The sequence below is a fragment of the Zalophus californianus genome, chromosome 8 (assembly GCF_009762305.2).
Source record: "Zalophus californianus isolate mZalCal1 chromosome 8, mZalCal1.pri.v2, whole genome shotgun sequence".
NCBI classification, from domain to species: Eukaryota; Metazoa; Chordata; class Mammalia; order Carnivora; family Otariidae; genus Zalophus; species Zalophus californianus.
This window is the reverse complement of record NC_045602.1, coordinates 55,949,129-55,968,227: the sequence shown is the minus strand read 5'-3', so window position 1 is coordinate 55,968,227 and position 19,099 is coordinate 55,949,129. Positions and strand designations below refer to the sequence as shown.

At 41.0% G+C, this 19,099-nt stretch overlaps 1 protein-coding gene across 2 annotated transcripts in view; it reads left to right on the top strand.

Moving 5' to 3' along the window:
* MEIS1 (Meis homeobox 1) overlaps window positions 1-19,099 on the top strand; it is a 132,206-nt gene that overhangs the window by 69,080 nt on the left and 44,027 nt on the right. For both annotated transcript variants that reach the window (XM_035728929.1, XM_035728930.1), the window contains exon 8: window positions 4,451-4,596. In XM_035728929.1, coding sequence (XP_035584822.1) covers window positions 4,451-4,596 — 146 coding nt within the window. The remainder of the gene's footprint in view (window positions 1-4,450; window positions 4,597-19,099) is intronic.

Sequence of the window (19,099 nt, the reverse complement as noted above, 5' to 3'; positions counted from 1 at the left end):
TGACCTGCCAGAGAGGAGCCCCTGCTGACACGGTCAGTCTGACCCATTGAATGGCCTGAATACGGTAAATGCCGCTTTATTCTGCCTTGAAAGGCACGAGATAGCACAGTCTAAATGCCTGGGCATGCTTAAATAGGCGACTCGGGATGTTTGAGTTGAGCGTGTTTGAAATCTGAGCTCCCTGACGGCCTGGGAGCTGCCACAGGTCACCTGCCTTGCTCCGCAGGGACAGACCAGGTCTCGCAAGAAATTGTCCATCGACGGATTGTAGTACAAATTCCTTTCTTTGTTGGTTGGCCTCTTTCACTAGACCATGGCCTATAAAATTTTGTAAAAACAATTCTTAAATATTACTTGAAAGGGCAAATGGCCCACGCTGAAAGGTTTGACAGTTTGACATATAGTGCATGGTTTTGATAGCTCGGAAACTGGAAAGTGTGGCCAGGATTCTCCCCCTGCTCGTTAGAAGCCTGGGGTTTTTCATGGAGTGTCTTGTTGCTGCTGAGTCCCTCTGCCCCTCGCAATCTGACAGGCAATGCGTCCGCTTCAGTGAGCTTCAATCCTTTTAGACTAATTCGTCAGAGAGCAGAAAAATGGCTAGCACCTTTGAATCCAGCATCCAAAAAGCACAGAACCAGGTATTGCCAATTAAGGAGCCATTCGGATAATCATATCAAAGCAGATTGCTCCAGAGGCTTCTCATAAGGCCAGAGCCAATGCCCAGTGTGGGGTGGGGGTGGGGGGGTAGGGTTTCACTTGAGTGTGGGGGGGGGGGAAGGGATTTGAGTGGCCCGGTCTCATCAGAGCTGGGGAGTCACAAGGAAGTGGATTTCTGCATTAGAATGTTGCATATGTGTAGGCAGTGTGTGCTCTGGCCCATCCGCTGCCTCTGCATAGCCAAAGGCCATTTTCGCGAGCCTCTGGCCCCTCAGTCACTGGCCTGCTAGTTAATTGCCACACGGACTTCATGACACATGGGCAGATAATATGACATTTTCAGTTTCTGTCACTAGCAAACGCCACAACGTTGCTTGCACTAGTTGCTAAGAAGCTGTCAGAAACCATTAGCAATTGGCTAAAGTCGCCCTATGGCATTTCCTCATAGCATCAGCAAAACGAGCATAAATCACCCACTGGAGCCTACTGCTATCCTAATGAGGCTGTAAGCTTGTTTATGGACTAGCATCATTTTTATGATTATTTCCACCTTTTCAGTTTGCCTTCATTTGGCGGCAGGAGAAGTCAGCTCCAGGAATGAAGTCACTGCTGACATTTTACAAATGGGGTTCAGAGCTGCTGCGTGCTGCCATGTGGTCGGCCGGCGGTTCTGCAAGTTTGTTTAGTGATCTTAAAAATAAAAAAAGGAAATAAATCCTCCAGAGACCGCATCGAGGTGACTGTATCAAATTGCAGAGTGAATGGAAATGCTCAAGGTACAATTGACCATTTAGACTTTCCTCTGAGGTTGAGATGTTTCGAGATCAATTTTCAATTCTAGAAAGTGGAAGAGGTTAAACAATTTATTAAAATCTATGAAAGTGTTTGCTTTTAGAATCGTCTGTTTTATTATGCTCCTCTCCTTCCCCATCTTCTCCATTTCCCTAACTTGTGTCGGGAAGGAGCAGGGTTTATTGTTTTAGGCTTTTCTGAACATGCACCAGTATTTACACTGGATTGAAAGCATTTGCTTCCAATGAAAATCTTGTCTTAGATTACAACCCAGCAGTGTAATTTCCCTCCCAGATGGGAGTAAAGTAGCTGTATTTGCCTAAAAACAGTAGGAAGAACAAACTGTGCATTAAGCCAAGGCTGTTTTTGGCTTGAGCTAATGATGTAATAGAAACCTTTTATTCGGGAGAGGTCACTGCCAGGGACTGAAGGGGGTGATCTGGCTCCTGCTTGAAAGGGTTCTCCATTGTGTCTACATAAGTCTTCACTTAAAAAATTCTGTTCCTAATGCTCCTGCTTTCATACAGCAGAAATAAACAGGAAAGGTTCTGGTGAGTGTTACACATGGAATGCAGAAAGCCTTCCTCTCCTAATGGAGTATATAATTCAGGTGCCCTCAAGGCATGCTTTCAGGAATTCTTTTGCCTGAGGTAATGGGAAGCTAAGGCTGCTTTAAGGCCTTGATTATCTATTGATGCACAAAGCTGGAAAAAAGTCATCTCCGCTGGATTATAGTAGATATTTCCATAAATTATCAATGACTTCTCTTCAAGGCAGGCACTAGGCATTGCCTGCTAAATTAATCTGAAGGGGTTTTGAGACGGATGGAAAGGCTATTTTTTTTTTTTTTTAAGGTGGAAAACAATCATGGAGAGGTGGTGAAAAACTGTCATTAGGTTAGAAGCTTTTCATTTTTAATCAGTGATCAAGTAATATGTTTCTTTTCCTTGGTTACCTTTTGCATATTGAAAGTGGATTAGCCCATTGAAATTTTAAATGCTGTTGAGTTGGTTTCTTTTCTCATGTTTCTTTAATGAATTGTTATTTTATATGGTGAATTGCTTCTCTGAATAAAAAGCCTCTTTAAATAGTGGACTTTTAAGGAATTTATTAGGCAAATCCAAGGGGACTCCTTATAAAACACTTGGTTATGCAACGAGTTTGGTGGGGGTGGAAGGAGCACTGATGTAGGGATGCGGGTGTCTGGTCCAGCAAGCCCCATCCCTGCTGCGTGACCTTGGGCAAGTCACCCAAGCACTTTCTTCGCTGCTGCTACAGCGAGGGCTCTGGGACTGTGGGTCTTTACGATCTTTTCCACTGAGAGCACAGCTATGATCCTGTGGAACTTTAACAGAATAGATGGATTTTCAAATACAGTAAAATGATGGATTTTTAAATTAAGAAAAATCACACTCAGAAAAGTTCTGCAGAAGTTTTGTGTTTGTGGCATACGCTGTAATCATAGCAGAAATGTTGATATTTAGTCTGTTCCTCACGCAACGGTTTTTAAACTTTACCTCAGTACAAGTTAAGGCAATTTGGGGGCAATTTCCTTTTGGGGGGGATGGGCAGGGGACTCCTGAGGGAGCTGTTAGGAACAATTGATTAATGGCAACATAATGACTATCGATTAGACTGAAATAACTGAAATCAAGGTAGTAAGTATATTTGTACCTAGTGTATTTAGGTAGCAGAAATAAGGAATATGAAATAAGTTCATGAAGCGGTGTAACTGAGTATGAGGCTAGTTCCGGTGTACAGTGGCTAGGAAACTTGTCTCACCGAAGTACCCGATTCCTGGGGCATGTCCACGGCTCTCCAGTGAAGTGCATAACCCACGGAATGTGCTCTTAGATGTTTGTGTTGCCTCATGGCAAAGCCTTGCTGCTGTAGCTCTTCTTCCTGGGCCGGATCCACCTGTCCCTTTCTCAAAGTCGGTTCCTTACTCGGAGGCACGGTTGACAGAAGCCAAGCTGCTTTTTAGTGTAGTGGTTTTAGTCCAGGCTTGTTTTCCCTCTGAAGTTTTGTGCCGAACACAAGATACTTAGTTTCCATTTGTACCTTATGACTTGTTTTGGACAGTGTGGTTATATGGGCTGAAATTTCATTTTTTGTCTTATTAAACATGGCACTGTAAAAGGAATACTACATTTTTTGTTTTATTGTGTCACAGAGCCAGAATATTTTCTAGAAGAAACAACATAAATGTTATAACACAAATCAATGGAAGACTAGGATCCAATATTCAGGAATTTGTAAATAGGTGACTTTTCAAATGAGAAAGATTTAAATCTAGAAGAAATTTTAGAAACTGCCTGGATTTTTAGGTTAACACAATTCCAATTGACTATTCGTTTAACATCACTTTATTTGACTTACACAGTAATTGTTTCCTAATTAAAAAACTATTTCAGGAGTTTTGCCCTTAGTAAACTTGATGCTCTCTTTTTATGACAAGAAGAATTATATTCTATTTGAAGCATTCCTATGTCAAATCGCTTAGATGATGGATTACTTACATCTCCGTGGCCTACTTTAGTCTTAAGATAGATCACTTGTGGAAATAGTTGATATCTTAAATGCATCTTCTCACAAGTTGACATCAATGACGATACGTGGGGTTTGACTACCCAGGCAGGGACAGCACCTCTGCCCATGGCCACCCCCATATTTAACTCCCCAGTAGGAGTTACACTTACCACGTCTCAGCTATACACATCTGAATCATTACCATGGCAACAAAGAAAGCTACTGAAGAGATTGGCTATTTCCCTTCATTCCCTTTGACCTTTCCCACTGTTCTTTGGAAGAAGTTCCTTAGACCTGACTACTTTTGAGCTTAGGCCTTGTTCTTTCTCTTTGTCTTGGAAAAAAAAAAGTACCAAATAAACTATTAATCATTTATATTGCTCTTTTGGTTTTGTTTATATCCAAAGGCATTCTATTTGAATAAAGCATGTCAAGGTAGCATCAGTCAAAATTTGATTCACTATGTTTGCAGGTGATGGCTTGGACAACAGTGTAGCTTCCCCCAGCACAGGTGACGATGATGATCCAGATAAGGACAAAAAGCGTCACAAAAAGCGTGGCATCTTTCCCAAAGTAGCCACAAATATCATGAGGGCGTGGCTGTTCCAGCATCTAACAGTAAGTGGATTCTAAATGACATATGTAAACTAAATATGGACGGTGAACCAGTTGTGATAGAAAAAAAATGGGGGCAAAATGATCCCCTCTGCACTTGGAATATTTCATAAATCACTGTGTTCCCCTAGTTTTTACAAAAGTGTTAGCACTTAATTTCCTAGACACTTACCCCAAATGAGGAGTTTTATTTGAAGTGCACTATTGCAATTTTGTTAACTGTAAGTTATAAGGTTTAGGAGTTCATGTGACTTGTGATTTTAAGTATGTATGTTAATGATGTTGCTTTTCTCAGTGTGACTCTGAGGTACTTAGAACCAACTCCTACTAAGAAGAAAGCCAGCCAGACCCCAGAGAGAAGGACTTAATTTCTTCTAACGCTTTAGTGGACCTTTGTAGCGAACGGTCCAAAAAAGTTTAAATCTTGTTGCAATGGCAAGATGTTCACATTAATTTGCTTTTAAGTGGTTTGAATGGCCTGGTTGCCATTCCAAAACATTCATCTGAGTCAGGGCTGCACAGTGAAAGTTGTCCCTGTACTTAGAACTGTAAAGGAAAACAGCAATATAGAGTCGGCACTTCCTGTGTAGTCCCTTGTGACTTTTCAAGCAGAGTAACAGTTTATATTGTCTGTGTGAGTATTGCTGTTTTCACTGCAGGAATTCTCCTGGAGATGTGAGAAACTGGAGATTGGGGGCTTTATGCCACCAAGGGATTTGTTTTGTTTGGTTATTGTTCTGAATGAATTTCATGTTCAAAATATTTATAATCATAATATTTTGGTGGATATTTTTGTAAGTGCATACTGATTTAATGACATCCAGGGAAGAAGACCAAATGAAAATTTATGGATAAAATAATATTTTAAAAATCAGCAAAATTGTTGGCAAGGGGGACTTTCACTATTAGGGGCAAAGGTTGAATTTAAATAGGTTGTAGCCTCGCCTCGCCTCGCCTCGCCTAGCCTAGCCTAAAATGAATGAATGCCAAAAATCTTGGCTTTTTGAAAAATGTCAGAAGCAAACTCTTTATGTTACCATTTTTAGCCTAGTTTGCTTTTTTTGAAAGTCATTTATTGGTACGTATCAAGGTTAATTCTGCGTTGTCCCTGATGTACCCAGGTCTGTTGACCCTCACGCCTTTGCCCACTTTCAGAGCTATGTTTTTCGGTGACTTGTACTGTTACAGGGGGACACACAGGGGCTGTCGAAGGCCACGCTGGGTCTGCTCCTCTGGATAGAGGCTGTACCTCCAGTAACACTCAAGGGTATAAATTAATCCAGGTTTTCCAGCCTCTGTGAATAAAATAAAAACCGAGAGCAGCAGGAGTAACTTAAAAAAAAAAAAAAAAAGTTTCCTCTCTCCCTTCCAGCCATCGTGGTTCCACACAGCCACTAGCCTCCACTGACAGTTCTGGAATCAGCTTCGGAGGTTGGTTAATGCTGGTTAATAGTTAGTTGAAGCTTGAGATGGCATAGCTGATTTTAACATCACATTAGGTTTACCTAGAACCCAATTCGGGTGCTATTACTTACCTGATACTTGTTACATAGATGTGGATAGTTTGAGATCTGCCTCGTGCAAGGTGTAAGGTTGCTGCTGAGGATTACCAACCTCGACTGAAGGGGTAGTGGGAAGGAAGGGCGAGGGTCCAGAGGGCACGGAGGGCACAGGAAGAAGAATAAATAGCAGGAGATAAGAAGAGACAGTCGGTCAGAGGTGCTGATGCAGCTGTGCTGATATTTCGTCACCGGGGCTAACCAGCCAACCTGATCTGGAGGATGAGGGCGGGAGGGGACAAAATCAGGTGGCCCCGGAAGTTACAACCTGAGTCTATTTCCTGTACTAACAGAAAAAAAAAAAAAAGAAGAAGAAGAAGAATGGATTTCGTCAGCCTCCATCTCAGTCTACAGAGGAGCTTTGGCTTTCCTTGAAGCTGAGATGCCCCTGAATAAAATATAATCAAATATTGGTTCAGACAGAATCGGGAGGGAGAGAAGCAAGTTCTTTTATTCATCCACCGGATTTCCTGGTTTTCTAGGTCATACCCTTGGGAAGAACCTTGCAGAGAGCTACATTATTTTCTTAAAACAAAACAGAAAACGTCTTTAGCAGCCAGCAAGATCTTACCTGTATTGCAGTGCTTTTTGTGGTCCATATGTTATTGGGGCAACTGGATTAGAAATTATGCCTAAGCTGCCAGATTTCTTGAGGTTGGGCTAATTTTTTTCAGTTTGGGGGTCTGTACTGGCCTGACCACCACCCTGGAAGGGGAAACCCATTCGTCCACATCTCTATGAAGGCTCACAGAAATTGCCTTGTGGTTCGCGTTGGGCATGCCCACCTGCTTCCACACTCCACTCCCATGTGCTCATACAAAAATATCGATAATGGTGACCATCCTCAAAAAGCAAATGTCTCATAATGTCATCTAAAAAACAAAGGAGATATATTTAAATATTCTCCCTCTTTCCTACCCCCAATGAAAGCCATTCCCTTCCCTCTTCTCTAATTGCAAGACCAGCAAGATCTCCAGTTATCAGGAACATCCTTCCCCTTGTCTTGTTGTAATTCTTGAAGGAATGCACAAACTGCTTAGGTAATTGTTTATAGTCAGGAGCTGATAATAATAAATTCTACGGGGAAAAACCTCTAGAGTTTAAGGAAAGTTTTGTTATTTGTTCAAATGTAAGTAAGTAGTGATAGCTCTGTACTAATCTTTTAGCAACTTTATTTCAAGTTCTGAGAGTTCTTGGGATGCGCAATTCATTTGGAAGTTGCTACAGATTTTAAATGATAACGTTCTTGCTATATGATTAGTGTAACTTCTCTAGAAAATCCTGTCTGAAATCCTGCAAGATACAAAAGAGCGACTGAAACTCTGGCTAATTAAAACAATAGCAATAACAATTTATTAGCAAATTGTACAAACTAATCTTTTAAATGCCAAATGGCATATTATGAAAGCTCACATACCTTTTTGAAAGCAAATTCCTACTCTTTTTTTCTCTTTCACATAAATGGGTCAATCTTTACATTGGATTTATTCAGTTAAAGTAGCAACAACAACAAAAACCTGCCTTTGAAAGGGCTTTCAAGCACTTATGTGTTGGAGGAATAGAATAGGCCCTGGAAAACAAAACAAAACAAAACAAAACTTTCTGGATTTGCACCCCAGCATCAGAAAAATGTGCTGTTCTGTGGTTGGCCACAGGTAGATTTCATCAGTAGCACATTTTACTACTCCAGGGAGAGAACTAAAGCGTCATTTTTGGACTCACAATCTCTAGTGAGCTAAACTGGAAATACTTGTATATGATGAAAATAATAAAAGAAAAAGGAAACAGATTTTAAACTTTGCTGATTATGGAGTAAAAGGAAATTTCAGTGGTGAAAATTTCCACCTCAGTCTTAGTTGAACATTTGCCAGGATTTGATAACTAGAGAAGGTCTCTTAAAAGAAACTATTCCCTGGAATTGAAAAGAATGACTGACATTATTTAGATAGTAAGAGAGAATTAGAAAGAAAACAAAAGCATTTATTAATAGAAATGCTTGCATTTGCCTGAAGATAAATTACTGCAAACAATTAAAAAATCCCTAATATTTGAGTATGAGTCGCTGTATAGTCAGGCAGTTCGGGGGCATACACTCCATGAAGTTTTCTTTTTCCTTCTTAAAGGCGTTATTCCAACTATAACTATAACCTACTATGTCCTAATGTTTAAACTGGTTGTGTTTTGCGTATTGCCAGTTCTTTTGCTACATAGTGTTACAAAGCTATATGCCCAAGGGCCTAGTGAAAATGAGAAGAAGGGATAAATACAATGTTTAAGGTAAAAATCAAGGGTTTTCTGTCTTGTTTGGTTTTCCTATCCTATTGCACATTTACCCTATTGCATATTGCAGGTTTAAATATAATCTAAATAGAAAAGCAGTTAATATGGTTCTTATTTAAATATGCAGTGACATATTTTCCTGCATGGAGCTGCTGTGTGTCCCAGGAGTCTTGAAAGTTAGGAAGAATGCAGGCTGTTAAAATACACACCTGCGGGTTCAGGTGAAGAAACCATGCAAGGGGCGACACATCTGGCATTGACCACTTGGGGAGGTGACCCTCAAGGTGAATTGATTTTGATTCACATTCTCTTGGATTCCTTTCACTGATCTTTGGGGTCTCATTGGGTACTTAATAGAGACACTTTGTTTCTATGTCAGATACACATATTTTACTCTTTGGTTTTGTTTTGTTTGTTTCTTATTGTGAACTTCTATCCTGGAAAATATTTTTTTTTTGTCTGTGGCAAAATTTATGTCTCAATTTCTGATTTATAAGACTTCCCTCTCAATGTGGATAAAGCCAAAGTGAGGGGTTGTAGAATCTTCCAGGTTGAGAATGGCGTTTCCATAGAAACACTATTAGATGAAAAGTGCCCTGCGGGTCCGCCACTCTAAGGATGGCGTAAATGGAATTGAATTGGGAATTGAATGCTCTAGAAGAGACAGATGTTTCATTGGTTTTGCTTTTGGTAACAAGATCTTTTGGCGACGTCTTAGTGTCATATCTCTGCTTGCAGTTTTGGAAGGATTGTCCTCTAAACATTAGGAATTATTATTACACTGAAAAAGTACCTCTCTTTGGTATCCAGACAACCCATTCTCTTGATCAAGGTGAAAGGTCAAAAGGCAGAAGAAGGACCTGTAGGCAGGCCTTAGGTAGGTAGCAGATGGGATATGCTTCCCTCCTTCCATTTTTGTTTCTCTGTCCCTCACCTCTAAACTTTGATAGCTTTAACGGTAATATTTCCATTGTGCCTAGCCAGCCAGCATGATTCAGCTAAAATTAGTCCTAAGACGTTAGTGGGGCAGGAAGACGGTATTCTCCAACTCTTGCCTGGAATGGGAATCAGGGTAGGACAAAGTATTTTAGAAAGACAGTCCCTCCTCCAAACTAGTCCTAACTTATCTTCACGTTCATGTGCCTGACCTGAGGAAGGTGGTTGGTGGAGACAGCAACTCCGAGTCCTTCTTCGCTGCGTGTTATCTGCCGATACATTATTTAGTTAAGATTCTTGAAAACTAGTGTATAGGGGTGAGAAGGAATTTTTCTCTTTCAGATGTCCATGTACCTTATTAAAAATGAGCTCTCTGAAACCTATGAGAATATCTTTATAGTTACTATTTTTCTCTTCCAAGCAGTTGCCATTCACCTTCACAGGCTTTCATAAGGGTGATAGGTCAGAGCTAGGCTTTGCCAAAACTAACCCAAGTTGGACTGACAAATCCCTCTATCTTAATTTTCAAAGGTCTCTGCTACTTTTGGAGATAGCATATTTCAACTGTGATTACATCGGACCCTGATGATTTTTCACCCAATTGGGAATCCTCTCTCTCTCGGGGAAAAGGGAATAGATTATTTAATTACTTGGAGGGACTATTGGAATGCCCTAATTCTTCTGTGATATATGTCATATAAAGTCTGTTTTAATAATGAAGCGGGTGGTTTCTAGATTCTGGGGCAGCTGCTTTTTTCTCTTTCTTAGCGGGTTATTGAAATCCTAATGGGATGGGTGATGAATTTTCTTAGGTCAGGTAAACTGAAAAGGCTACAGCTGGAATTCTTCACCCAGAAGAATCGGAGTTAATACTAATGATCATTGTGAATTAGAAGATCAAAGGCAAAGCATCAGCCGGTTCTCCAAGTCTTTGCCCCAGAGGCCATTAGTGACCTGGCAGAGCTCGCTCGAAGCCTTCCACACACCTCCTTCCCCTTGTCCCAGCCTTTCCTCCCCATCATGGTTGTGCACCTCTGACCTGGGGTAATTACAGTCAGTTGATGAGGGGGCATGGTGGGGGCGGGGGGGACAATCAAAAGTAAAAACAAAAGCCCAACTTTAAAATTGCCCATTTATCCAGGTACATAGGACTCATAAACAAATGAGTTCTGACTGGGGCTCTATGTTATTTTGGGGATGTGATTGAGATTTTTGTGCCCAAATGGTCTGTTCATGTCCCTGATGATTGGTGCCTTATACAAGGGGCTTGTATAGAGTCTGGCTGGCAATTTGTCAGCTTAAACTTAAATTTTCCTTTTGTTTCCAAGGGTAAGTTAAAAATACATTATAGTTCGGTTCTCTGATGGACTCTCAATTGGGCTAATTAAATAAAAGATTAGGTTCAAAACAAAAGTGCCCATATAAGCACAATTTATTAAGTTGATGGTTGCTGATGTACATAACTGCTTGAACACTAGCCAGCCATTTATACTTCAAAGCATACATCAGTATCATGTCTTCTTTTGATTCCTCTGATATATTTTTGAAGGTAAAGTATCAAATTCGGTCAATGAGTATGCAAGTGCTCCTCCTCTGTTTATCTTTCAGATTAAAACTGGAGCATTGTGTGTTTATGTGTGAATGTATCTTTTAAACGGACTCAGTCCAACCCTTAGGAATTTCATATAATGTAAGCTTGACTGTTCACTTTCTTAATGTTTAAGATTCCTAGTGAAGGTACTTGGCTTTAAAGTATGAAGGTTTGATGGTGAGAAAATCGGTTGGCTTTGTTTTAGAAAGGATTCTAGTGTTTTGGTTTAGTTTGGTTGGTTGACTGTTTTGCCAGTAGAAGTAAATCTATATGTCATGGAATTTAGGATACTTTATTTGACTTCACGGGAAACATCCCCATCGCATCTCAGTCTTCCTTATGGAAGCATGAGTATGACTGTGGGTGCATCTATGTCCCTACATACGTGGACATTTTTCTGTAGGACAAATCTGTTTGAACCCCTGATATCTGTACCAATCCCAGTTGGGGAAATGGATCCATTTTACTTGTTTTTGTCCTCTAAATGTTCACGGCTCTAATTGTTTTTTTTTAGCTGTTGTGAGTATATGCCTGGAGATAACCAGTAGTGGAGGACACGTTGCAATCGATGGTCTGTTGCTTGGGTCACAAAACCCTGTTGGTCATGGTCCAAGTTTGCCTGTAATAACTGCATGCCCTGAGGTAGCCAAATTATTTTATTAAGGCTCCAAGCAATAATAGTGACTGTGTGGATTCCCGTCAAAATGGCTGATACTGACAAGGGTCCCTCCATTTACAGAGTCCTGAGCCCGGGAAAGCTGGCTCACCTCAATGGACTTGATACTCACCCTAGTGTGTCTAGAGCAGGAGAGAGCCCTCAGGGACGCAGATGGACACCTGTTTCTTTATGGGCCTGTGGAGAGCCTCCAAGAGCAAAAGAGTAGCTGAAAGAGCTATGCCAGGCAATTTTGGAATAATTCCCATTACGTAAAGAAAAATCAGTTTCCGAACTTCTTGGGGGAGAGACTCCACAAAAAATGACCTGATTTCCATGTTACATGAAATTGTCTCCTGCCTACGTAATGTTACTTTATCATTGGCTTTTTAAAAAATGATCTATTAATGGCTTGGCTTACTGGATCTTTCTGTCCTGTTAACAGCTAAAGAAAAAAATTGATCAAAAGGCTAAATGAAATCATAACGTGTGTCTCTGTGGTGCTTTGTAGTTTAATATTTTCACGTACGTTGGATTCTGAAGGCAATCCTATGAGGTAGCAGGATGACCAAAATGAGGTTTAGAGAAGTTAATGATTTCTCTCAAGGGCAAAAGCTAGAATCTCCTGACCTGAATTTCCATGTGCTTTCCACCACGTTGCCTCTCAAGTACAGAGCAAATCAAATCACATTGTGGAAGTTCAAAGGTATAATTATAATCTCATTCCATGAACTAGCTAATTAGTATTTTTAAATAAAAATACAAGCCAGAGGGTTTGGCATAAAACTTCATCATGCAATCTGATGGCTATTGGTAACTAAGGATGAAGGATGGTCCTTTCCTATCTAGATTCTTTTACCGGACATCTCTGCCCTTTGAAAAAAGGCAAAGCTAGAGCTATTGATATTTTGTGCAACTGGAATAATTTATACATTGTTAGAATTTCAGATTTTAAACATTAGCGGTTCCTCCTTCCTTATGGAAATATGTAAATATCTCCCCCTGCCTATTACTAACAATGTAGGAGAGCAGTTTGGGGGTGAGGAATCTTTCCTCATGCAAATCCTAACCAAACCTTCTAACACAAAATTTAGCTTCTTGAAGATTTCTTTGCTCTTCACGTGTCCAGGACGCCAAAGAGCTATGTCTTTAATTTGCTTTATGGAGATGGAGAAAACTGCCGCTGCCGTCCCGATTACTCTCGAAACTACAATCCAACTGTCGTTTCTCAGCAAAGGAGGCTGCTAAAGCCTGGAGAATTAGGCCACTGCTCTGGGCTCTGACACCGAGGTCTGATCATTTTAAAGCGGGTAATAACCAGAATCCTAAAATTCTTATGAATAAAATGTAATTTTAGTAATGTTTCCATAAACAGTGGTAATGGTGGCATTTTAGTAGGCAGTGACATTAGTCACATCGAAATTGCACCACATTGGCTTTTAAATTACTCCACCTGTCTGTGTGAATAGAATTTTCAGTGTAAAAGCAGAGAGACAGCTGCTGCTAATGTGTTCTTCTCCCTGTGCAGATAATGCTGGCAAATCCACATACAGAAAGGACTGGTTTGTGATGTAAAACGGTACCTGACCCCGCTGGCTCCTGAGCTGCAAAGAAATACCTTTAATTACCGGTGGCCGTGTTTAGTTGTTGATGCACCAATGTCAGCTTCCAGGGCTGTGCCCTCAGGTCTGCTCCCCGGGGGCGCATCACCCACCGTGTACTCTCTTTCTTCCCCCCACATCCGTAGTGAGATGGGTGAGCATTTACCTTGATGTGTTTCAGAGACATGTAAGGCATTAATACTTAAAAGGAAAACATCTAATACTGCGCGAACTTGATTGATGATCTTTCTGTTTGAGAACTTTTAAAGATTAGTGGGATCTGGTTCCTTCTTCTTCCTAGCTGGAGTGGAACTCCGTGGTATATAGTGTTTATAGTTTCAGAGGGCTTGGCATCATTCCTCCAGTACAAATAACATGTTCTCATGTGAGGATCATGGCCAGGCGGAAAGGGCAAAGAATAGAGGGGCTTGAGAATAGCATTTTTTTTTTTTTTTTTACTGCGTGCCCGTGCTTCCTGTTGACATATGATGAAGCTTACTTTCTGGAGAAGCCTATTTGTTTTTGGCCTTTTGGTTATGGTCTATTGTAGCAGCTACATCCAAATAAGAATGGGCCAGCCAAGGGCATCCTCCTGCCAGAGGTGCCTGTTGCCGACGATGTATTTGGTGAAATGGTAGGTAGGAGATGTACTTGTCTGGCTCATTTGCAGGCATTCTTTTTGACTTCTTTCACACAACTGGTGTTTTTGTGTTTAATTTAACAAGGAATGAGTAGTAAATGAAAGCTGCTGCCTGAAATCCCACTGTGAGCGTGTTTTGCACTTGGCTCCCCAGTGACAAGGCAATTTGTGAAATTATGTGATGGAGTAATTAGATGAAGCCAGGGCTCCTGATTGTTGCCATGCATATGTGGCGAGGGTTTGCTGGGAAGAGGGAGGGGGAGAAAGAAATAGATTATTACCCTGGCAAGTTGGCTCAAAGCTTCTTCATTTATTTGTAAACAGAATATTTAGTGACCGCATAGGAAGTAGCTGTAATCACCAGCTCATAAAGAAACCACAGCAGAGCTTTTGAATTTTTGCAGAGTGCTCATGTAAAATTTAAGCTGGGAGGCAGAATCCCTGTTAATGTAATTAGGATCTAATTTACCACCCTTTGCACACAGATGTAATAATGTCTAGATATTTATTCTATCTTTAAGCACGTTACATATACCTCAGTGCAGCAGTTACCGAACAGAAACAGGTGTGAGCACTTTCCTAATTCGTTTTTACACTGTAAACACATAGCAATTTAAGGGAAATATTTACCAAAAATGAGGGGAAGGAATGTCTGCAAATGAGGCAGTAATGGACAGTTGCCCTTTATGTACTGATGGATTTCTCAATGGTTAAGTAAATTAAAGCAAATGCTAGAAAAATCAATAGGCCAGCATAGTCTTGGTTTTGCCTCATAGACTTCAGGACAGAATGACAGATGTGGTGTCTATGACCCATTTAAGTATTAATGCTTGAAAAACTGCTTCTGCATGCAAGGTTATAGGCTTAGAAACATTCTGCTATATTAAATTACAGACAATAATATTTTTAAGTATATGTGGAATTTATATGTTTCAGTTAGGTCGTCCTTACGTGTTGCATTTATACTGGAAGATTAGTTGCATAGTTGTTGCAATAGAGCCATAAATCAGTTTTGAATGTTCCCACACGGAAACATCTTCATGAGGCTGTAGTTAGAAGGTGAAGATGATGTATATTGAGCTTACACGTATGGTGAAGTGAATATGTTCAGTAATACTCTGTGTGGAAACCAAATTAGATTTAATTAAGGGGTAGATGCTCAGAGCCTTTGGAAGAATCTGTAAAATACCATTCAAATGTGGAATTATAATTCAGTTAATCTCCAGGGCTAGAGATGCTATATTTTACATTTGAACTAACTTAGGCTAGTCGGTCACATCAGTTGACTGTCACAGCGTGTGGATTTTAGGGCTGTTTTGATGTTCCAAGAGGTAGGTATTAAACTCTGAGAAGATAAGGCCGGCCTTGGGGTAGCACCAGAGTGTTCATTTTTTCCCTGCGTTGTTCCCATTACCATCTTCAAGAGAAATGATGTAAATATGGTCCTGTGTTGGTCTGTTGACCGCTGGAGACAGGAAGATGAGAGGAGAAGCAAGGCAAAATGCACTTGAGTACTGGCTTTAGGGAGCGAAGCTGGTTTTCGTAACCAAAATCAAGGGGAAGGTTGAAGTCATCATCCTGGTAATTCAGAGAGAAGGTGCCTTTTGTTGCTGTGAAAGAGTTGAGCTGGCTTGAGTGTCCTCTTTACCTTATGCTGAGGGAACTTAGACAAAGATTTACTTCTTTCTCAGCTCATGACACAGCGGATATGGTCCAGCCTGCCTCTGGGTTTTGAAAATCAGTATGTACGGGCGATAGGTAGCATGATAAATGAAGTCATTGGAACCATTGCTAGGTTGATATGATGGGGGGAAGTAGAATGATTGCTTAGATTCTTAGTAGAAAATATTTTCTCGATTTTAATTTTCATACAATATTGCATTAATATTCACAACATTCCTCTGAGTCTGGATCAGGAGATTTGGCAATGCACACATTTGGAGATTTAACTGATGTGTAAATAGTAATTTTTCAAAAATGAAAGTCTACCATCTAAAAAATCAGAAAATGGAAATCACTACAGAATTAAATATTCGGGACGTCTGGGTGGCTCAGTCGGTTAGGCGGCTGCCTTCAGCTCAGGTCATGATCCCTGGGTCCTGGGATTGAGTCCCACATCGGGCTCCTTGCTCAGCGGGGAGCCTGCTTCTCCCTCTGCCTGCCCCTCCCCCTGCTTGTGCTCTCTCTCTCTCTCTGACAAATAAATAAAATCTTAAAAAAAAAGAAAATAATTAAATATTCTTTTGCTGCTTCTTTTTTATTGTTATGTTAATCACCATACCTTACATCATTAGTTTTTTATGTAGTGTTCCATGATTCATTGTTTGCGTATAACACCCAGTGCTCCATTCAATACGTGCCCTCTTTAATACCCATCAGCAGGCTAACCCATCCCCCCACCCCCCTCACCTCTAGAACCCTCAGTTTGTTTCTCAGAGTCCATCATCTCTCATGGTTCATCTCCCCCTCTGATATCCCCCCCTTCATTTTTCCCTTCCTGCTTCTTTTAAAGCAGTGCTTCTTAAACTTTACTGTGCAATCAGATGATCTGGGGAATCTGTCTTTAAATGAAGGTTCTGGTCCAGTGGGGCGGGGCCTGAGATTCTGCATTTCCAATGAGCTCCTAGCAGATACTGATGCTGCTGGTCCACAGACCACACTTAGCATAGCAAGGATCTAAGGAACACAAGCAAGAGGACGGATTTTAAATGGAGAGATGATTCTTTTTCTCCATCTTTGAGTTTTACACTTTGAGTTTTTCTCCTTTGACGTTGAAACTTAACCCATTATTTTATCATGTAAATTGAACTGAAGTGTTTTGTTTTTCCTCTGCAAACTTTCAATTCTTCTTCAGTGTATGAGAACTTTCTTTTGAATAGCAAAGAGTTTTTAAAAGGTAGACCTTGTTTTTTAGAGCGGCTTTAGGCAAAACTGAGAAGTTACACAGATTTCCCATATATCTTCTCCCCCCGTTCCCCCCCCACAAGCATAGCCTCCCCATTATCAATGCCCCCCACCAGAGTGGTTAAGTTCCTTACAGTTGATGAAACTATATTCAACACACCATTATCACCCAAAGTCCAAAGTTAGGGCTCACTTTTCACTTTTGGTGTTGTATGTTCTATGGGTTTGGATAAGTGTGTGACTCAGTATCCATCATTATAGTATCATACAGGCTAGCTTCACTGCCCTAAGTAAATATCAGAGAGTTTTCATGGAGTCTCCTGAATACCCAAAAAGCTTCGGATAGACCACGGACTCTGCCAACACACAGACTTTTTCTTTTGGGCTTTTTGATAGTGTGCTTTTGTGTCCCGGTGGGTGAAAAGGTAGTTGTGAAGGTTGAGCGGTACAGACTCTTGTCCTTCCCCTCCCTCTAGCTTCAGCGCCCCGATGGGTGTTAGCGTGGAGCAAGGGTGTGCGTGGTGGTTGTACTCACTCCCAGATTCCTATTCTGGCCCTCCAGTCTGGTAGCGTTTGTCAGGAAGAAAGCCACAGAATCTTCAACTACAGAAACGATACATACATTTGAGGGAGAAGTGCTTTTGTTTTCTAGTAGTATTCGCCAACTTGATGTCTGTTCCAGGAAATCCTTTTGTATTTCCACTGCCTTGTGTACTTTATCCACCATGGGCACTGTCAATTTGCACAGCATCCTGGAAGATGAATTTGTTTAAGAAAACCGGCATCTGAAAAGTATCTTCTCTCTAGTTTGGCTAAGATCTAAGGAATGATTATAAGGACCGCATACCTATTAATCATTGCTTAGCAGGTAAATTCTGTCACTCATTAGAGTTCACATGCTGGATGTAGTTTCTTAAAATTAGGTCATTTATTTTGGTCTAAGTCATCGAGGATCAAAGGTCACAGGGAATCCAAAAGCCATTAGTCAGGGTTCTTTTCTGGACCCCTTAGATGTCATTGTGCGAGTCACCCATGGCAGCCGGGGCCTGGCCTGCTGTCAGGGAGCTGGCAGGGTGCCTACTTTATTTCCAGTTTGCATAGATAAAAAGCAGAGCAGCTACTCTCAGAATCACTATAAAAATAAGCTTACATAAAATCTCCATTTGAAATACAGTATGTGTGTGTGCCCCTGCATGCTTTCTCTTATGGAAGCCAGGGGACCTAGAAATCAAAATTAGGAAGAGAGGCATACATTTGATGGCATTGTGGATTATTCTTTGTTTTGGCGCAGGCATTTATAATTCATTGTGAATTTAGCGAAGACCAGATTTTCACAAAGAATTGTAATGATAATCCAAGTGTTTTAATTTGCTATGCAAAATAAAAACAAAAGCATCATTTTAACTGTTGTCGAAAATATATATTGCTACCCCCTCTTGATACTACTGAAGTACGTTTGGCAGTAATGAGTTGACGCATCTCAGGAGCGGTGGATAAGAGATGTAGTCGAGTCAATTCATTTCCTTTCCCCATTGAGCCCTGTGTGTCTCAGGCCCACACCTTGAAGTGAAAACATTATCAATTACCCAGCTGACAGGCGCCCAGGACTTACTTCCTGAAAGTGTTCATACTGGACCAGAAACCACGAGCACTCAGCAACATTCATCACCTCAGTGTTCGAGAGTGACTAAGTAAATGGCAGGCTGAATTTCCGAGGAAAAAAAGCCAAATACACATGCAGAAAATAGCATATATTTGGTGTTCTAGAAATCAAGCTTTGAAACAAGTATCCCGTTTGATTTTAAATGGTTATTAATTATGGAGTAGTTTGCATGGGATCCTACACTTCATAACCGTTCCCCATTAACAGGTGGAACATTATACACAGGAAAGTGGGCTAGAAAAGGCTAAAGAGCTCCCAGAAATCTTAGTGTACGACAGAGACTGGAAACAAAAATTCGGAGCCCTAAATCTAACCTGCTGGACCTCTCTACTTCCATACCGTGACACTGCAATTTATGATTTGTTATTGCTCTTGAAAATGTCTTGCATACATAGTTGGCCAGATCCGATGAGAATTGAGACAGAAGTCTGTATGACCTCATCAAAGACATTCTTTTGCACAGTTATTCAGAGGTGATCACAATGCCGCCATGACACCATGAGAGCTGTGGGTTGCCTGCTGTCCCTGGAGCCTGGGTGCCGTGCTTGTGTCTCTGACACGGGCTCCTTGGCAAGAGCGAGTGTGGGGTGGGGGCACGGGGGTTATGCTGGCAGAAGGGTGAATGCAGGGCCCCATCTAGGAATACCGTCAGGTACTCTGTCTGCGCAGAGATGCCT